This window comes from Trichoplax adhaerens, genomic scaffold (genome assembly GCF_000150275.1).
Source record: "Trichoplax adhaerens TRIADscaffold_28 genomic scaffold, whole genome shotgun sequence".
Taxonomy (NCBI): Eukaryota; Metazoa; Placozoa; class Uniplacotomia; order Trichoplacea; family Trichoplacidae; genus Trichoplax; species Trichoplax adhaerens.
The window spans coordinates 576844-593659 of NW_002060969.1; the positions used below are offsets into that span (position 1 = coordinate 576844).

A 16816-nucleotide genomic window follows, 5' to 3' on the forward strand; every position below is an offset into this window, starting at 1 on the left:
GTGTCATTAAATGATGTTGGAGTTACTACTTGAATAGACTTGGGAATGTAATGATTTCATAGTCGTTCTCGAATTGCAATAACTCTTTGCCGTAATAAAGTATTTCAGGAATTTTTTATGTAACCTTTCAAGTCTGATGTTTTTGAATTAGCATTTTATTAATAAATGAATTTAATTGTAAATACAATATGAGCTATTTCATGTAAGCTTTGGCGGATGTACTTTAATCTTCATTTAAAGAAGGCCCTATACTATGCTGTCACACTGTAAAGGCTAAAATGTGATACTGCAATTAAATGTTCACAAATACAAAATTTATTTCGTTAGAATGCCTGCATTGATAAGCTAAACATTTTCCCAGCAGGACAGAAAAGAGTCATTAAAGAATAAACAAAAAATATAGCATTACAATATTTTAAATGCAGTTTACAGTTAATGCGGGATAGTGTACAGCTATTTTATAGATAAGATTCGTAACTAGTCATTACCGCTACTTGACACAGCTTCAATAAAATAATTCAAATTTTTCACATGGCAAGATCTAATCTTACACAATCCACTGATCAAAAAGTTTTTGGTGGACTTAGTATCAGATCATAATAATATCCTCAACTTTAAACATTGCTTAATCAAAGAATACAATATTCCTTTAGAAGATCTCGAGATATTAGCATTCGCATAATTTCATTCGTACCTAAGTTTCATTCAATTGACAAGTTTAAGACGCGGCAAAACTCAAAACTTCGATTATAAGGTGTCTTACCTTCTAAAATTGTATGAACTCTTGCGTCACGCATGAACTGATGTACACCATATTCATTTAAGTATCCATAGCCACCGTGCATTTGTATAGCATCATTGCATATCTAAAGGAAGTAATATCTTAGAATTTCAGCTTACATTATTTAGCTTCTATTGAAAAGAAGGTAATAAGCAATTCAAAAGGCAACTAGAATTTTTTCTATACTTAATAGTAGGTCACGTAAAATTTGGCACCTTAAAACACTTTTCCGTTGCAAATAATTTAGCCATAGAACATAAAGACACAAGATCTGGAGAACCGGCGTCAAGTGCTCTGGCAGCATTGCGTACCATCAACCGTGAAGCTACGAGGTCAGTTGCCATTTCCGCTAGCCTGAATTGCAAGTACTATCAAGCAGTAATACGTATCAACACAACGGGTGCTCTAAACTGATATTTCTAATTACAGGAATTTTAATTAACCTGGTTACTAGCTAGAGGTCTTCCAAATTGCTTGCGTACGGCTAAGTGCTCCAATGACATTTCCAGTGTAGCTTGAGCAGCTCCCAGTGAACAAGACGCTATAAATATCAATTCAAAACAACACTTAGGAGGAATATATAGAAAGGTCACAGCTAGTACTGTAGCAAACATAGCCATACCATACCGATACTAACACGACCCCCATTGAGTCCATGCATGGCAATATTAAATCCCTAAGCGATAAAGATTTACGATGTAAATCAGAAGTTGTATGATTGCAGCAGTATTAACATATGATTAATATTACTTACAAGCATACACTATATAAGTAGCATCACAGAACTACAAGTTTTCTTACCTGTCCTTCTTGTCCAATAAGGTTCTTCTTAGGTACTCGACAATCTTCGAACATGATGGCATGAGTCGGCTGTGTTTTCCAGCCAAGCTATTTATTATATTAATCGTTAATTCGTGATTCGCGATAAATAACAGGAACTCAAAAACAATTGGAACAAAGTCATGTATTCGTTATGAAGGCTCATAATCTACGACTATAGTTCGTAAATGGAAATTCTAGCAAAGACAACATGTTTCTAGATGAATGATTAAAACCACTAATTAATTACTCACTTTTTTTTCGTTTTTGCCGAGGTTAATTCCAGGGGTTTCATTTTCTATCACTACGCATGATATCCCTTTTGAGCCTAATATATTTTTTAAATACGATCTATAAGTAATTTAGTTCAATACATTTATAGACTAACTCAAGTTAGCTTAAATATCGTAAATGAACTTTCTAATACATACGAATATTACCTTACCTGATTGACCAGTTCTAACCATTACAACATAGCAGTGACTTTCACCACTTATAAACATCTAAATGTAGATTGTCATTTATTTGCAGTAAATTGAGATCGATTAGTATTAGAACGCTGAGGCATAATAGATTTTGAAGTAGCTAATATGCCGATTATTATTTAGCAAAGCTCCTTTGATCTAGATATTAGATTTATTTATACACCTTGGAACCATTAATAATATAATGATCTCCGTCAGATTTCGCTGTAGTTATTAGCGAGGCGGCATCACTCCCACTCCCAGGTTCGGTTAGACAATAAGAGGCCCGTTTCTTGAAAAAAAATAAAGATTTAACATCTAAAGTAATCACCAGACAGAAATATTTTTAACACAATAAGGCTTCATAACTTTTCGCTCCAATCTTAACATTACCCGAAAACTGGTTAAGTCAGGAAGCCACCTCTCCCTTTGCTTTTGGTTTCCAAATTTATCAATCATCCAACAACACATACTACAAATAAAGTGAAAATTAAAAATTAAAGTTCGAAACAAGAGCGACCATGCATTTGACTCGTGACTTACAAACGCATCTATCAAACATTTTTAAGTATTTACGAATTGATTCGGTCTCATATATATTGTAACAAGATTAGATTGGCAACATTTTGCAATGCTGTCAATGTGAATAAGAATTTTCTAAGTATCATAATTTTAAAATTAAATCGAACTGGAATATTAACGAGTGTTACAAATTGAGTGCTACTTGTGAATAGTAATATAAGCGGTAGTTGAGGTACAGCCAGATGCCAGGGCCTCAGCAACTATAGATGAATCTACTCTCGATAAACCAGTACCACCAATATCTTCACGGCAATACATGCCTATAAATAAAAAGCATAACGAAAATTATATTCTAAACAAATAAGATATTCTAGTATTCCTGTAACCCTGTCCGTAAATCTACACGAGAACAAGATAGATTCGCGTAGCTTGCAACAGATTTACCTCCAAATCCTAAAGAACCAGCCTTTTGAATGGTAGAGATAGGGAAAATCTCCTACGAATTTAAAATCAAGTCAACACGGAAAGCAATAATAGTGGTTAAGTGTATTCAACGATGATTATATATCATTATTAACATTATAAATATGATATGACTTTAGGTTCATACGTGTAATAGGTCATAACAAATACAGTACATTCATATCGCAGTTAAATCGAACAATTTGCAAGTACTGCTAGGAAGGCTATATTAAATAAACGGCTGATTTCATGTTCAAATAATACTTAGTAAAGGCTGTACCATTATTTCTCATCCGCAAGTGTAAACTTTAGTTGTACTGTACTTTAGTGCATACTTAAGCACGAACTTCTCTCTTTAAAATTATATAAATTACCTCTGTAAACTGTTAACAGATGAATTATATTATTGTAACAATGGTAATAGCTCTTAAAGTATGACTACAGTTCTTAAACTATAAAGTTCGAAAATACAATAATACTTTACTGTACGGTATGCTTCGCTAAAGTCTGCATCATAAATTACAGTCTCGCGAGGATACTGCACAAATTGAGGAGATTATTGCAATAAGAATAATATGCTCGTATGACTATTACGAATGATGGAACAACTTACATTTTCATCCCAGTTTTTACGATTCGGTACCATTTCATTTTTCGCAAAATCTTGCGCGACACGTTGCAATTCCTTTTGTTCCGGGGTTAGTCCAGACGAAGCTGGCGATTTGATTAAGTTTGTTAAATTTTTTTTGAAACGAAGAGCGTTCACTATTATATTTTTGTAAAGCTGAGTACTATACAGCGTTTGAACATCTCTAGATATCGACTACAAATTGTGATGTACATTCAATGACAATATACTGTATCATCTTAACATGATACAGCATATAACATAAAGTACAGTATGTGCAATTGTGCATGCTGTACTGTTCAGTATACGATGCTGTAACTTATTACTGCATTGTACAGTATACTGTATTATTCTTGCATGCTATAGCATCATTAATCAAACGGCTTGAAGACAGCAACTGAACTGAATGTCAGTACACCTCATGCACGTATGCTACCGTTTAGTCTCATAATGACAAGGTAATGACAATTATAGCGTAGAGAAAATTAATTGAGCGTAAGAAGTTACGACTGCTGCAAGTTTTGTAGACTATTGCACAGTATACTGTACATAGTGGTAATCATTTTGTACTGTACATTTGTCCAAATGTCAGAGTGCAGTGGTAACAGACTGTACTGCACTGTTTGTACGTACTTTGCATGATTGCAATTTGAATCGTTGAGTACTGTATCAGGCAACACGCAACATTAATTCAATCAATAAGTTGTTAAGGTAATCAAGCCGTCGCCTTTAACAATCTACGGGATCAATACAATATGACGACAAGAATATAGAAAACTTACGATCAGCACACAGCGCAATTTTCCGATGCTGTTGTTCGGGTCTTAATCTTACGTATGCGTTGTAGTAGAGAAGATATTTAGCTCTAGAATTTTCGAATCTTCTCATAGCTGTTAAAGCCATTGTCATCACATTTAATCGACGGACGATATCGAAAAACAGATGTAGGTAACTGCTAGTGAGAAAGTGAGATGTGACAGCTATAAAGTAAAAAGTACAGTACTTACTTTACAGTACTGTACAGTACAGTACAGTGCTGTACAGTAGAGGTCATCAAGGTTTACAGTACTGTACTGTATTGTACTGTATAATACAGTACTGTACGGTGGCACAGAAGGCTCAGATGGTGACGGTAAAAATAGCACGTAGTGTACAGTACTGTATACTCACTGTACAGTACTGTACAGTGCGAAGGCAATGACACTGACAACATTGACATAAAAACTGCGTACGAAAACATTAATAATAACTAATTATATATATATATATAAATAATATAATATATACATACGTTATATATATGACAATATATATACAGTATATATGATGCCGCCAATTTGACATTATTGACGGTGTACGCAATGATAATTATAATGACGGCAATGACATTATCAACGGTGCACGCGCAAATGCGCGTTGATAGTTGTTACCAAATAATTTTACCAGAAAAGTTCATAAAACATGTAAGAAATTACGCAACTGGAACGAGAAATCATAAAATATTACTTTCACTTAGGATATGAGAATGAAGTAATCGTCCAGTTCTTGAATAATGCATGGTATAACAATTAGTTTTAAGTACCCTCAAACGACGAATACGAGAATTTGGATTAAGAAGGCACACTTACGTTAATGAAACTTATTTAAGGGATGCCATTAGAAATGAAATGCAGGGTTCCGGTAGGTCGATAGGGTATAGAACTGTATGGCATTCCCTAAGATTACGACAACATTTACATTTACCGAGAAGTACGGTAGCCAAAATCATTCGCGAAATTGATCCTGAAGGAGTTGCAACTAGACTTTCCAGCCGTACCGTAAACGTGAAGTCATGGACTACTACTATTGCGATAAATCACTGATTTAATAAGGGGTTAGGATGGAAAGCGTGCAGAGTTCTACAAGTTTCGGCTGCAAGCCGTTGACCCATAGAATGACTTATATGTGTACTTCACACTTCACAGAATCGTTAGTAACATCACAGAAATTATTATTCGTCCGAGGAATAATTTCATCTTATAATATCACTAAAATTGCAAACTGCTGGGCTCGATAGAATTGGAAGAGCCATAGGAGTTACTATTATACTCTTAATACAGCTTACGGCGCGATAAAATATTTCGTGTACGTTCAGTTCTTTAATTCTTAACGTTTATGATGGGTGTGACATGATAAAGTAGTAATAGGCAGTACAAATAAACGCCATGATCAGAATGTACAGTAGAACATCAATCAATATATCAAAGCTCTTAATCGTATGGCATAGTGTGGGGTTCGGCTAGTCATAAATGTGAATAAATTCACACGAAGCAAAGGTATACTGTACAGTTTGCACCCTATAGTAGTTATTACTGAATTAACAGCTCGTCCGAACCAATACAAAGCGAATTAGTATGTCATCATTATTAATAATTAATTTAAGTAATAACGGTAATATATTACTTAATTTCACATGTGCAATAAGTGTAAATCACTTACTAATTATTGCTTTGGAAATCATGGTACTGTGAAGTTTAAACTAGGACTAATTCAAATACCTGAATTACGATAGAATTGATAAAGGGAAAAATAAAATGAAAAATAAAAAGATCGTCAAATCAAAACTTTTCTAGCTGTCTATGATCAAAATCAAGACCTTGTAAGTGATATGATAATTGTGCAGTTATTAAAATTAAAACTCTGGCTACCGTACCTTTCCATAATACTAACAAATCGATTTAAGAATGAACGAGTATTCGAAAATTTAACATTGAGACAGAGTTAGATGATCAAATTCAAACGTAACAGTCTAATACACAATTATTCAATATTTGCATTTTCTTTCAGCCAGGCCACAAATTTACTGATATCAGTGAAAACAGTAAAATCTTTTACCGGGCCACATCCTAAAAGACGTAAGAATGAATCAAATTTAAATCTATTGCAATTATAGTTATGATTTTACTCTCTGAATGTGATGTACCGTTAAAACCCTATCTCCTGCAAGCAGGTATTATACTTTCTGCTTAAATTAAAACTGTTGACACTGAAGATTTTGTTGCTCTGACCTTGTCCCCAAAATACGATACCACTTAACACTGCATAGTCACTTCCAGGCTGACGACAAATTAATGGGCTACCACTATCACCGTGACATACATCAGTCATAGTATCTAACATTCTAGCACAAGCCATCGTTGAAGAAATAGCTCCGTTATAAAAATTACTTCCGTTACATATATGAGAATCTATCGTTCTGATTTGTAAAGATCTCAGTCTTGAATTACTACGCTCATAGAAACTCCATCCTGATATTAAACATGGGTATCCATTGAAGAAATGAATACTGTCTTCTGCGATGCAAATAGGACTTACATATTCATTAATTTTTGCATCATTTTCCAATTCTATAAGAGCCATATCATATGAGAAAGTTCGAAAGTCGAATTCAGGATGAACTGTTCTTTAAAGATATCGAAATTGGTAAATAAAAATCGTAAATACTTATATGAATGTAGTAACAAATGATATTTACACTTATATCACTTACATCTCTATTATTAATCGTGAGAACTTGTATTGTACTGTATTCATAATTGGAATTATTTACTTACATCTTTGAAATTTTAAGCGACTGCTGATTTTCAGTAGATCGAAACAAATCAGTTATTCCTAATTTTATTTTAATACTATTAGATGGCATCCATGTAGGTAGACAATGCGCAGCAGTAACGATCCATTTAGGAGCAATCAAGGCACCGCTACAAAAAGGAGACTCTTTAAAGAAAAAAACTGCTTGCCATGGTAGGAAATACGGATCAACGACATCAGTTCCAATTTGATCATTAGATATTGATCTCAAAACCTTCATGGGCAGCTTATTGCATCTGGTTTTGCTTTCTTAACTCGACAGCAAAAAATAAAGTAAGGTAAATTGTTCAGAAAGGAAAATTATGATTTTCATATAGACCAAGATATCGTGCATGATTAGTACTGATGGTCTCACCTGTAATTGTAGCCATAAAACTAATTAAATAAAAAGTTATACATGCTTTGGAAAGTTTGGAGACCATCTCTGATTCAGAGCAATCTGTCAGTAGTTTAAAACGAGAGAAGCAGTTGTTACAATGTGCATAACTAATAAATATAAGATGCCGCTGTCCATAAAATTAATCTACTTTGTGAGAGCTAAGGTATCTAATGTCATACGTATTATATGCTAATTGCGTTAAGGACGCCTAAAAAGAAGGCTAATTTTAAATCATGAAATAGATACACGAGCAACCTATTGACTAAATAAAAAATTATTTGAACCACTTTTGGGTTGATCATCAAAAACATCGATGTTTTAAGGTATAGCTTATTGAAGCAATGAGAAATAGCAGACTGTACGATACACTTAACATATATTTATTCATATGATAAAAAAAAAATTTAATTTTTAGCTTCATCATTTAATTCCAAAAAACTGAAGATCATATTTATATCAGTTGAGGGTACTTTATGGTCTCATGAATCTTGATGCAAGTGCGATATGACCCTTAAAAATTTTCTACATCTACGTCTGTGTGAGAAAAAATCGGTGGTAAATTTTACTAGTATATTAATCTAAATTATATAATCTTACCGACAAATAGCGGGTATGAGTGTAGTAAAATATTTTAAAATATATATTCTAGTAACAAGAAGTTAATAGCTTTCCCTTAGAACCCTTCAGCCGCTATATTATAATCATTGATCGCCTACAACTTCATGTAAAACTCCTCGACACTATATTTATCGTGACTACAATAGGAAAAGCATGTTTTAAATATTTATTTGCGTATCAATTTGTAATGTGTTTCATATTAAAACAGTAAAAATTCCATTTTCACTAAGCTACTTTGTTGCCCCCATGCATGTGTATATAATAGTTTTTTTGAATCATAGATAGCTACTATAAATATTTGTTTGTAAGTAATTATAAGATTAAATTCATAGAATAAAGGGCTCTGCCTGATGGTCTTAAGTAAACATCATCTAGATTGTATTATTCTATTATATGCGTATGCCGTACAGTACCATAATTTTGGCGAACTTCAATATCCTCAGGTGGTATCGAGGAACATAACTTAAATGGCAATAATTCCTTTAAAATGGTATTTCAATCCGAGTTATCAATAGGAATATCATTTTTATAGGAATGAGTGCCGTTTATTAAAGTTACCTTCCACAATGGCGATTCAGATATCTTCAAAGCACCCAAACTGCAATAATTACAGGGGAATTGATCCTGTCGCTAATATAAATTCGCATGCACAGATACCTGTGTTAATGTAAAAATTAGCAAATCATCTAGCGCTGTATAACCAACTGACTTATTTTTTTCTTCGCCAATTTGTTATGTTGCCGCTAAATATCAGTTATTAACTTCAGAATTTACACTACATATTAGCAGCGACTATCTTATTATAATCAGTCATTGAAATCAGCCGAAAACCATTACTTTCATCACACTTGTAGAATATATGGGGCTCCTCAAATTTGAAGTAATCACTAAAGTTTGATATTTGATTTTAAAGTTAATACGTGATTAAAATTTGCATCTTACAAATCAATTAGAGAAAGACAGATTAATTACATGAGGATTTAGTTAAGTTGTAATTAAGTTATATCGCTGAAGTTTGCTGAAGTTACGGTATTCTCACATCTGCATGCGTTTATAGCGAAATTGTATCATCGCTACGGTGTGATTAGCACTCAAGTGTTAAAGTATGGAGTATCTAGCCTTTACGGTGTAATTCTTGTCAGCTTAGCGCCGCATATTCCGTAGATATGCAAACGCTACACCCCGTTATATTACTTTTTTCTAGAGTAAAATGAATTACAGTAAACGAACGCCATAAGTTTTGCGCAAACCTCAACTGATTAAATACTAAATGAAATGATCACGATTTAATATTGCTATGAACTAAGGTTAATATACTGTAAACAAATTAACAAAGTAATTTCAGGCGGTTTAAATCCTTCCCAAATTAGATAGCAGTATTTAGTCGCTGCTTAGATATTATGTAGACACCACTTGTATTTAATCCTATTCGATATCAAGTATAAGTTAACATACGTACGCATAATATATCACTAAGTAACAAATAGCTACGATATGAAATGCTGAAAATGTCAACTTTTATTAACTACGCGTATATGTTTTCTAATTTAATTTCTGTACAATGTTTATTATGATTATTCCTGACGATAGACACGTATATTACGGTATCTAAATCTAAATTGTAAGGCTATTTGTTATCTCAAGGGATGTCTTAAAAGCAAACAATCAATAAATTTACGGAACTGCAGCATGTGCATTATTATGATATCATAAAACCATAACGTCTTGCAATATTTAATTATACACTGCTATTCAAAATTGACAATTTTGAATAGCAATGAATTATCTATCACATCCCATATTTGAGATACATACCGTATGGTACGGTACTACATTCGAAGCACCATTTGAATAGATTAATGAAAATGACATAGATTTATGAAGTATTTGATATTGTTGCCATGATAATGACACAGTATCGGTTGCTATTCCATTTGCTCACAAATATTTAATAATCATCGTAAGATTAAATCACAAGGACTTACACGCTCCCTCTGTACTATATATGCTTAAATTTCGATAAATGGAGAAAACATACTTGATTCTTATCTAAATTATACTTCTTTGGAATTGATATACTATAGCTACTTTGTATCGACGAGCAGATGACATCAAATTGTCCATTATTTGTGCATAGTAAAAATTTGAACAGGACGTCACCGATTATATTATATTAATTGCTTAGTTTATCTGCATTTTCTTATTTTTGAATTGATGATTGTGTTAATTAGTAAGCTGGTAACGCTGCATGTACGTGCCTATTTTTCGCTCATTCCTAACTAGGGTTGATTCTATTCTTAGGAATAGCCGTAACATATATAGATAATATAATACGAGTTCATAACTCGCTGCTGATGCGAAAGACTTCTCAATATCAGGAGGGTAAGATTTACAAAGGAGTAATTGTCGCCTTGAATTAAATCATGAAATAGTCTTCATATAAAATACACTAAACTAGTAGGTAATTTACAATTGATGTGTGTAATTCATTTATTATATCAGCTTACGAATATTTAAGTATTTAGTTGAATATAAAGATGCAGCTATGCATGAGTAATTGCGTATACGCGAATATTGCGGTCAGTATATATCAACGTACAGTACTATACATATAGTAAAATATAAATTAAACAAATACTATCAATGCCTATTATTTTATCCAGATTAGAACTTAAAAGATATTTCGTATTGGCTCACATATAAGTCTCGATAATTTAACTCACGAAAGAAACAATAATACGATTACTTAAGACAGCTTAGAATAATTAATTAATTTATTTCATCTTGCGATAATAAAATGAATGAATGCCAAGTAATGGATGTATGAAGGTGTCAAAGAACGTTACATACGTATATATACAAATACTATATAAAATATAATATTAATGAATGAATTACAGCTTAACTTTTGATTAGAATCTTAAGAATAAATGATATTAAATGAGCTGAAGTAGTCAGTTCCTGAAATAAACTACAGTACATTAGATGCGCATATAACTTTATGATCAAACGCTTTTCATCATTGTACGATACGGTAGCTTATACATACGTATATGTTTATAATTAAAGGATTGAAATTATGCAATGGCGTATAGGTATACACTGCGCATGTTTCAGTATAATTTTCTAAGAGTATCGCAATTCGCAAGCATACAACTCAAAATGTACAGAACAACTTTTATTTTAAATTACAAAATTGCCACTAAATCTACGAGAAATGGACTTCTTAAATACAGATATGCAACATCCAATTTAAAAATATATCAGTTCTACGACTGCTGAGTTATTACTACGTTATATGAGCAGACATTTTAAGAAGTGTATAGGGAGTGAGTAGGATTTCATAGTAACATTGTCTCATAACTATGATTACGTTTTACTAATAATGGGGGAATCCCAGTACGCTGAACTTGTTCTCTTATTATACCGTGACCGCTTACGATTAAAAATCTTACCAAGATCCGGTGGGGAGACGACATTCGGGAAAATCTCATCCGGATTAGATACATTTGATAAGCATTGTTTCTTCAGAGCTATCTTTAAATTTGGGGTTTTAGCCCAGAGCGGTATAGGTTTGCGAGGCGAATCTTCGTCGTCTGTTGAATCATCACTGTTCAAGTTGCTAATGTCATATGTTGATAAAACTTTCTTTTTTAAAATATTCTTAAATTCTTTGTTGTCATAAATAGAATTTCCAACACTATCTTGGGTTCTATTACTTTCTTTCAAAACTCCCATAATAGCAGGTGAAATTACAGTTTTAACTTTTTCAGTTTCAGTGTTATTTAACTTTGTCTTAGACGGAGGTGTTTTAAAGGTGGATACGTTTTCATCATTGAAGAATGCATTAAGAATTTCCTTCTTTTCACTTAAAGTGCCTTTAATAGAATTATTCTTATCTGATGAACTTTCACTGTAAATAACTGGTTCAGTATTGCCTCTATGGCAAGCATTACCGCTATCCTTAGCTTTTAGAATTTTTTCTCTATAAGTCAATGTAAGATCAACAATATTCATACTATTAATTTAATCTAAAAATTATCACTAAAATGCAAATGTCAAGGACATTGTTTAATACTAGCTAGAATTGCTTACAATTCGGCTTTTTCTTGCTTGAGTTTCATGATCATTTTTTGCTGTTGCTGTTGCATATGTCTTTGCTTTTCTTGAAATAAAGACCGCTGAAGACTGGTAGTCTCTCTCAGCTGCTGATAATTGTCTGTAATTTCGCTCATAGGTTGAGCAGGAGCAGCTTTAAAGTGATTTACATTAATCTCCTTTGCTGCACTTAGAGCTTCTATTCCATGAGCAAGGTCACTTTCCTTATCCTCAGTACGAACGCTTGTAGCGTCAACTTTCACTTGTTCCATGGGTGTTAAACAGCCAGCGTTCTTATTCTTGTCTAGTTGATTCGACTTTTTTAAAGTAGTTTTCACAGCTCCTCGAGTAGATTGTTTCATCGGAACTTCTGTGGGCTTCTTCGGTAAATCCTTGCTAGTTTGCTTGGTTTTAATCTCATTTACACCTTTAGTCTTTGCTACTTTGCTAGTCTTTCGTTCGATTTTTTTATCATTCTGCGTTTTTTGCGTCAGTTTCTGCATTAATTGACGATTTCTTTCTTTCTCAGCTTTTGCTTTCGCAGCACGATGTTCAGCAACACGTCGCTCCTTTTCTTCCCGTTTACTACAACGGATACAGGTTGGTTGATAATTAATAAGCTGATGTATTACATTAAAATAAGATTTTTACATCTCAAACCGTTTCATATCTTCCATCTTAATTCTTCTTTGTTCCTCAATTCTCTGCTTTCTCTCTTGAGATAAGGCAGCCTTAGCTTTAATAGCAGTCTCGAGTTCTTTCTTTTTTTCCTTGGTATAATTACAATTTAAAGTATTATGTTTGGAAATTTGACGGACATCCAGAACAAAATGTTACAAAATCAATCACAAATGCCAGTAAATACCTCTCTTTGATGCATGACAACAGTTTTCTTTTTCAGAAAAGATGTAACTCCGGAAGCAATATTATTTGGAGTTTTGCATAAAGATGCTAGCTGCTAGAAGACAGAAGTATATACACATAGGTATATTTCTTTGTAAATTTCTTCAACACCCTAACATGGTATCACAACTTAACGCCACTTACTGAGATAGGAGATGCGATGGAACTGGTGTTAACGACGGCTGATACCGTTCCCTTTTGAACTTTAAATGTAGTTGGAGTAATATTTTTCGTTTTAACAAATTTCGGTGTACTTAATTCAATCTCATTGTCTATAGCATCTTCAAAAGCTACAGAAAACCTATTTGGCGGTGTAACATAGCAGTCTTTAGTTTCCTTTACATCTTCTAAATCTGAGTCCTTCTCCGCTTTGGGTCTGCAAGGGTAATGTGGATATGTAAGGAAGAATGAATATCACGATACTATAGATAACAAGTACATGAATGACAGACTGCTCATTGTTACGCACCTTTTCGCCTTTACAACATCATCTTCATCTTTCCAAATTTTACCATCTATTAATAGTTTAAAGTTGAAGAAAACATGTTAAGATGACCGATTTTTTTTTTAAAATGTCAAGATTTACATACTATGTTTCCTTTTCTTGTCCTCCGAATTAAGTTCGTTCATATCTATGGGAGCAATATCACAGGGATCAGAAGCGTTGCCTTTTCGACCTGTTTTGGTGCCTAGTAAAGCTCTTGTTCCAGAAATATTTGAACATATATTATCACATTCAGGATCTTTGTTTATGTCAGCGTTTATAGGGCTACCATAGATAACATACAAAAATGATTTAAGAATAAGTTCTTATTTATGTGACTTATTTGCTTAGTCGATAAATAAAAAGTAGAATCACTCATCTAAGATCTCTTATAACCGCAATACGCATGTAAGATTTCGAAGATTCGAAATAGATATGACTACACGTAATGTTAGCATGTTCACTCTTCAAATCAAGGCCTACCTTTCTATTTGCTCCGTTTGAGTGATATTAACTGGTGTGTTTACAAATTCCACTGATGTTTCTTCTATGAAATGTAGCCGCTCGTGAAAGTAAGTATTACTATTCATCTAGTTTACTAGTATAATAGAGGTAGAAATATAAATTCCCACGTACCGGAAATTTTTCTCCTAACATTGGATGATGTTAACCTTCCCTTAGGTGTGTCATATAAATCACCATCATCTATACCACTTCTGTAGTAGAGAAGTTATCGTCAAACTTCATACACATAAATTAAACAGAAAGAAAAAAATCATTCATCGATTACCTTTCGTTTGTTAACGAAATGACGACATCATTATTTGAGGAGCTTTTTGATAAATTTGCTATAAATTAAGGAAGATCAAAAAGAAAGAATTTAATACATGAAATGGTATGATACGACCCGTTATCATTAGTAAATAAGGATAACGAATCTGTCAATTTTCATCAATGACTTGATGAAAAGTATAACCATTACCTGATTGTTCACCAGCTATGCTCATGGGAGTGCGCGTTTCAGTAATACAGTCTTGAGTATCACCGTTATACGAAATATTACGGTCTTTTACAACATCCGTAGAAATTCTTAAGTCGCCGGAAGTGCCATTTATATTACAATTATTTCTGCTATTACAAGGGTCTTGATCCTTCATTACCGAAGGTGTTTCATTTATTTTTAAAGATGAAGCAGAACTAAAGCTGGCATTTGTATCTTTGGGACTTTCTTCGAGAATATTCGTGTCCGTTTCTAAAATCGATGAGTGTTCATTTTCTACGATGATTTCATTACCTTCTTCCTGTGATTCTTCATCGTTTATCGATTCAGATCCGCAATTGGAAACCTTTTCGTTTTTTGATAGCGGCTCAGTATTTACCATTGGTTCATACGTATTGAAAGTGACCGTATCTGTGGTTAGATTTACATCCCTTTCATTTGCTTCTGCTGTAATGCCCTCTATAACGGTTAGCGTTTCTTGCAAAGAAACGTGAACATCTTCGTTCATCCCTAAAATTAAATCATTATCATTATTGATATTAGTATCTCGAGAGGCTGCATCTAAGAAACGGTTCAACGAAGAATCTACAATCGTAGTCCTGCTTGGAGTTGAGATAGTACGAGACGATAATAAATTCATCGTATTTTTTTCCCCTGAGACTGATTCGGCGCTAACTGGTAACTTAATGAAACTATTCATGATTTCATTAGCGATAGGATGCGGTGAAACAGCACTCATGGTAGATAAATTTTCCGCGCAATTGCTATTCTGCTTCCCTGTCGTTGTTATAAGCCCTGCTTTCCCAAAGTCAAATGCAGTTATATCCTCTGATACACTGGTTTCGGTATTCAGATTCATATTGTTCATTGTAGGGGTCAAGGGTATCACAATTTCTTTGCAATCACTTCCTATACTAGTATTTTTCAATTTATTTGCGGATTGTGGTGTGCTGGATGATATACTACAAATATTCTCTGTGCAGGAGCTATCATCGTATTTCATTTTAGCCGCCATCCTTCTGGTTATTCTAACATTCTGCGTAACTTTTGCCTCAGGGCATTGTTTCTGATTGTTCTTTCTCTTGTTTTTTTTCCTCTCATCTTGGTGAGGGATATTATTCGTATTCATATTTTGGGTAACTTTATGCCGCCCTCTCTTAACGGGGGATTCTTGTAAAGTTTCATTCTCTTCCTTATCTTCGCTGATCGTATACTCGGAAACATCTAGCTGAAAATACGTTTTCTTGCTGATTTCCTGGCGCTTCCTCTTCATTGAAGGTGTTTTTGGAAGCAATGCTGCTCCGGAGACACTATAATGATAGAAATTATTATGTAATTCTTACAGGCTTTCAAATATAAGTAATGATGCTGCATACACTACGTAGATTGCGTTGATTCCCGTTCGAAAGAACAGTTGCTCTCTTAGCTGAGTGAGGCTGCATCGTATGTCGGATAAAATTTATTAATGTCATTTAAGTTAAGCAAAATATACTCGTATATTAACTTAAAGTGCGTGCTTCAAAATACTGTAAAGTAAATGCAACTGCGTACGGGACACGGAACACTACACGGTACTGTACTGTATACAGTACCTTGATTGTATCCAGTATAAAGCTAATGATTACTATAAGTAAGACACGATCACAAACTGTAGCGGCACCGTATATAGTAAAATTATCTTATGGAAGTACTTACTTCTGCTTTTTGTCTTGAGCTACTTCCAACAGCGTCTCTTCTAGCCAGGTAAGATTTTCTTGATATACTTCTTTATAGAATTTATCTATGGAATCGGTTGTTTGGCTATAATACCTTTGGGCCAAATTTATTAATTGACGAGGGAAATAATCGTTCATTCTGTACTTGTGCAGTTGACAATTGTTGATTGTAAATGATGTAAAATATACTTTGTCATGCAATATTGTTGCTTAGATATGTTAACCAAAAATTGACAGCACAATATACCGGATGCCAAGATATCGAAGATACTGTAGTACCGGCTCACCACTAAACGAATGAATTGTGATGACG

At 33.5% G+C, this 16816-nt stretch overlaps 3 protein-coding genes across 3 annotated transcripts; all 3 read right to left on the minus strand.

Moving 5' to 3' along the window:
- Window positions 1-629: 629 nt before the first annotated feature.
- Window positions 630-4564, minus strand: TRIADDRAFT_33057 (uncharacterized protein; the record flags this gene model as incomplete). Its single annotated transcript, XM_002117773.1, has 14 exons — window positions 630-694; window positions 764-866; window positions 997-1149; window positions 1225-1322; window positions 1409-1457; window positions 1583-1669; window positions 1855-1928; window positions 2046-2103; window positions 2249-2356; window positions 2458-2536; window positions 2789-2906; window positions 3031-3082; window positions 3662-3762; window positions 4459-4564. 14 exons carry the CDS (start codon window positions 4562-4564, stop codon window positions 630-632), a joined length of 1251 nt encoding a protein of 416 aa, XP_002117809.1.
- Window positions 4565-6475: 1911 nt separating this feature from the next.
- On the minus strand, window positions 6476-7526 carry TRIADDRAFT_61839 (uncharacterized protein; the record flags this gene model as incomplete). The annotated part of the gene is made up of 3 exons (XM_002117774.1): window positions 6476-6561; window positions 6724-7118; window positions 7270-7526. The coding sequence occupies 3 exons, from the start codon at window positions 7524-7526 to the stop codon at window positions 6476-6478; spliced, it is 738 nt and encodes a 245-aa protein (XP_002117810.1).
- Window positions 7527-11672: 4146 nt separating this feature from the next.
- On the minus strand, window positions 11673-16641 carry TRIADDRAFT_61840 (uncharacterized protein; the record flags this gene model as incomplete). The annotated part of the gene is made up of 13 exons (XM_002117775.1): window positions 11673-12288; window positions 12399-12986; window positions 13062-13171; window positions 13267-13359; window positions 13449-13680; window positions 13774-13819; window positions 13895-14073; window positions 14272-14335; window positions 14425-14504; window positions 14579-14636; window positions 14771-16098; window positions 16132-16224; window positions 16484-16641. 13 exons carry the CDS (start codon window positions 16639-16641, stop codon window positions 11673-11675), a joined length of 3645 nt encoding a protein of 1214 aa, XP_002117811.1.
- Window positions 16642-16816: the final 175 nt, after the last annotated feature.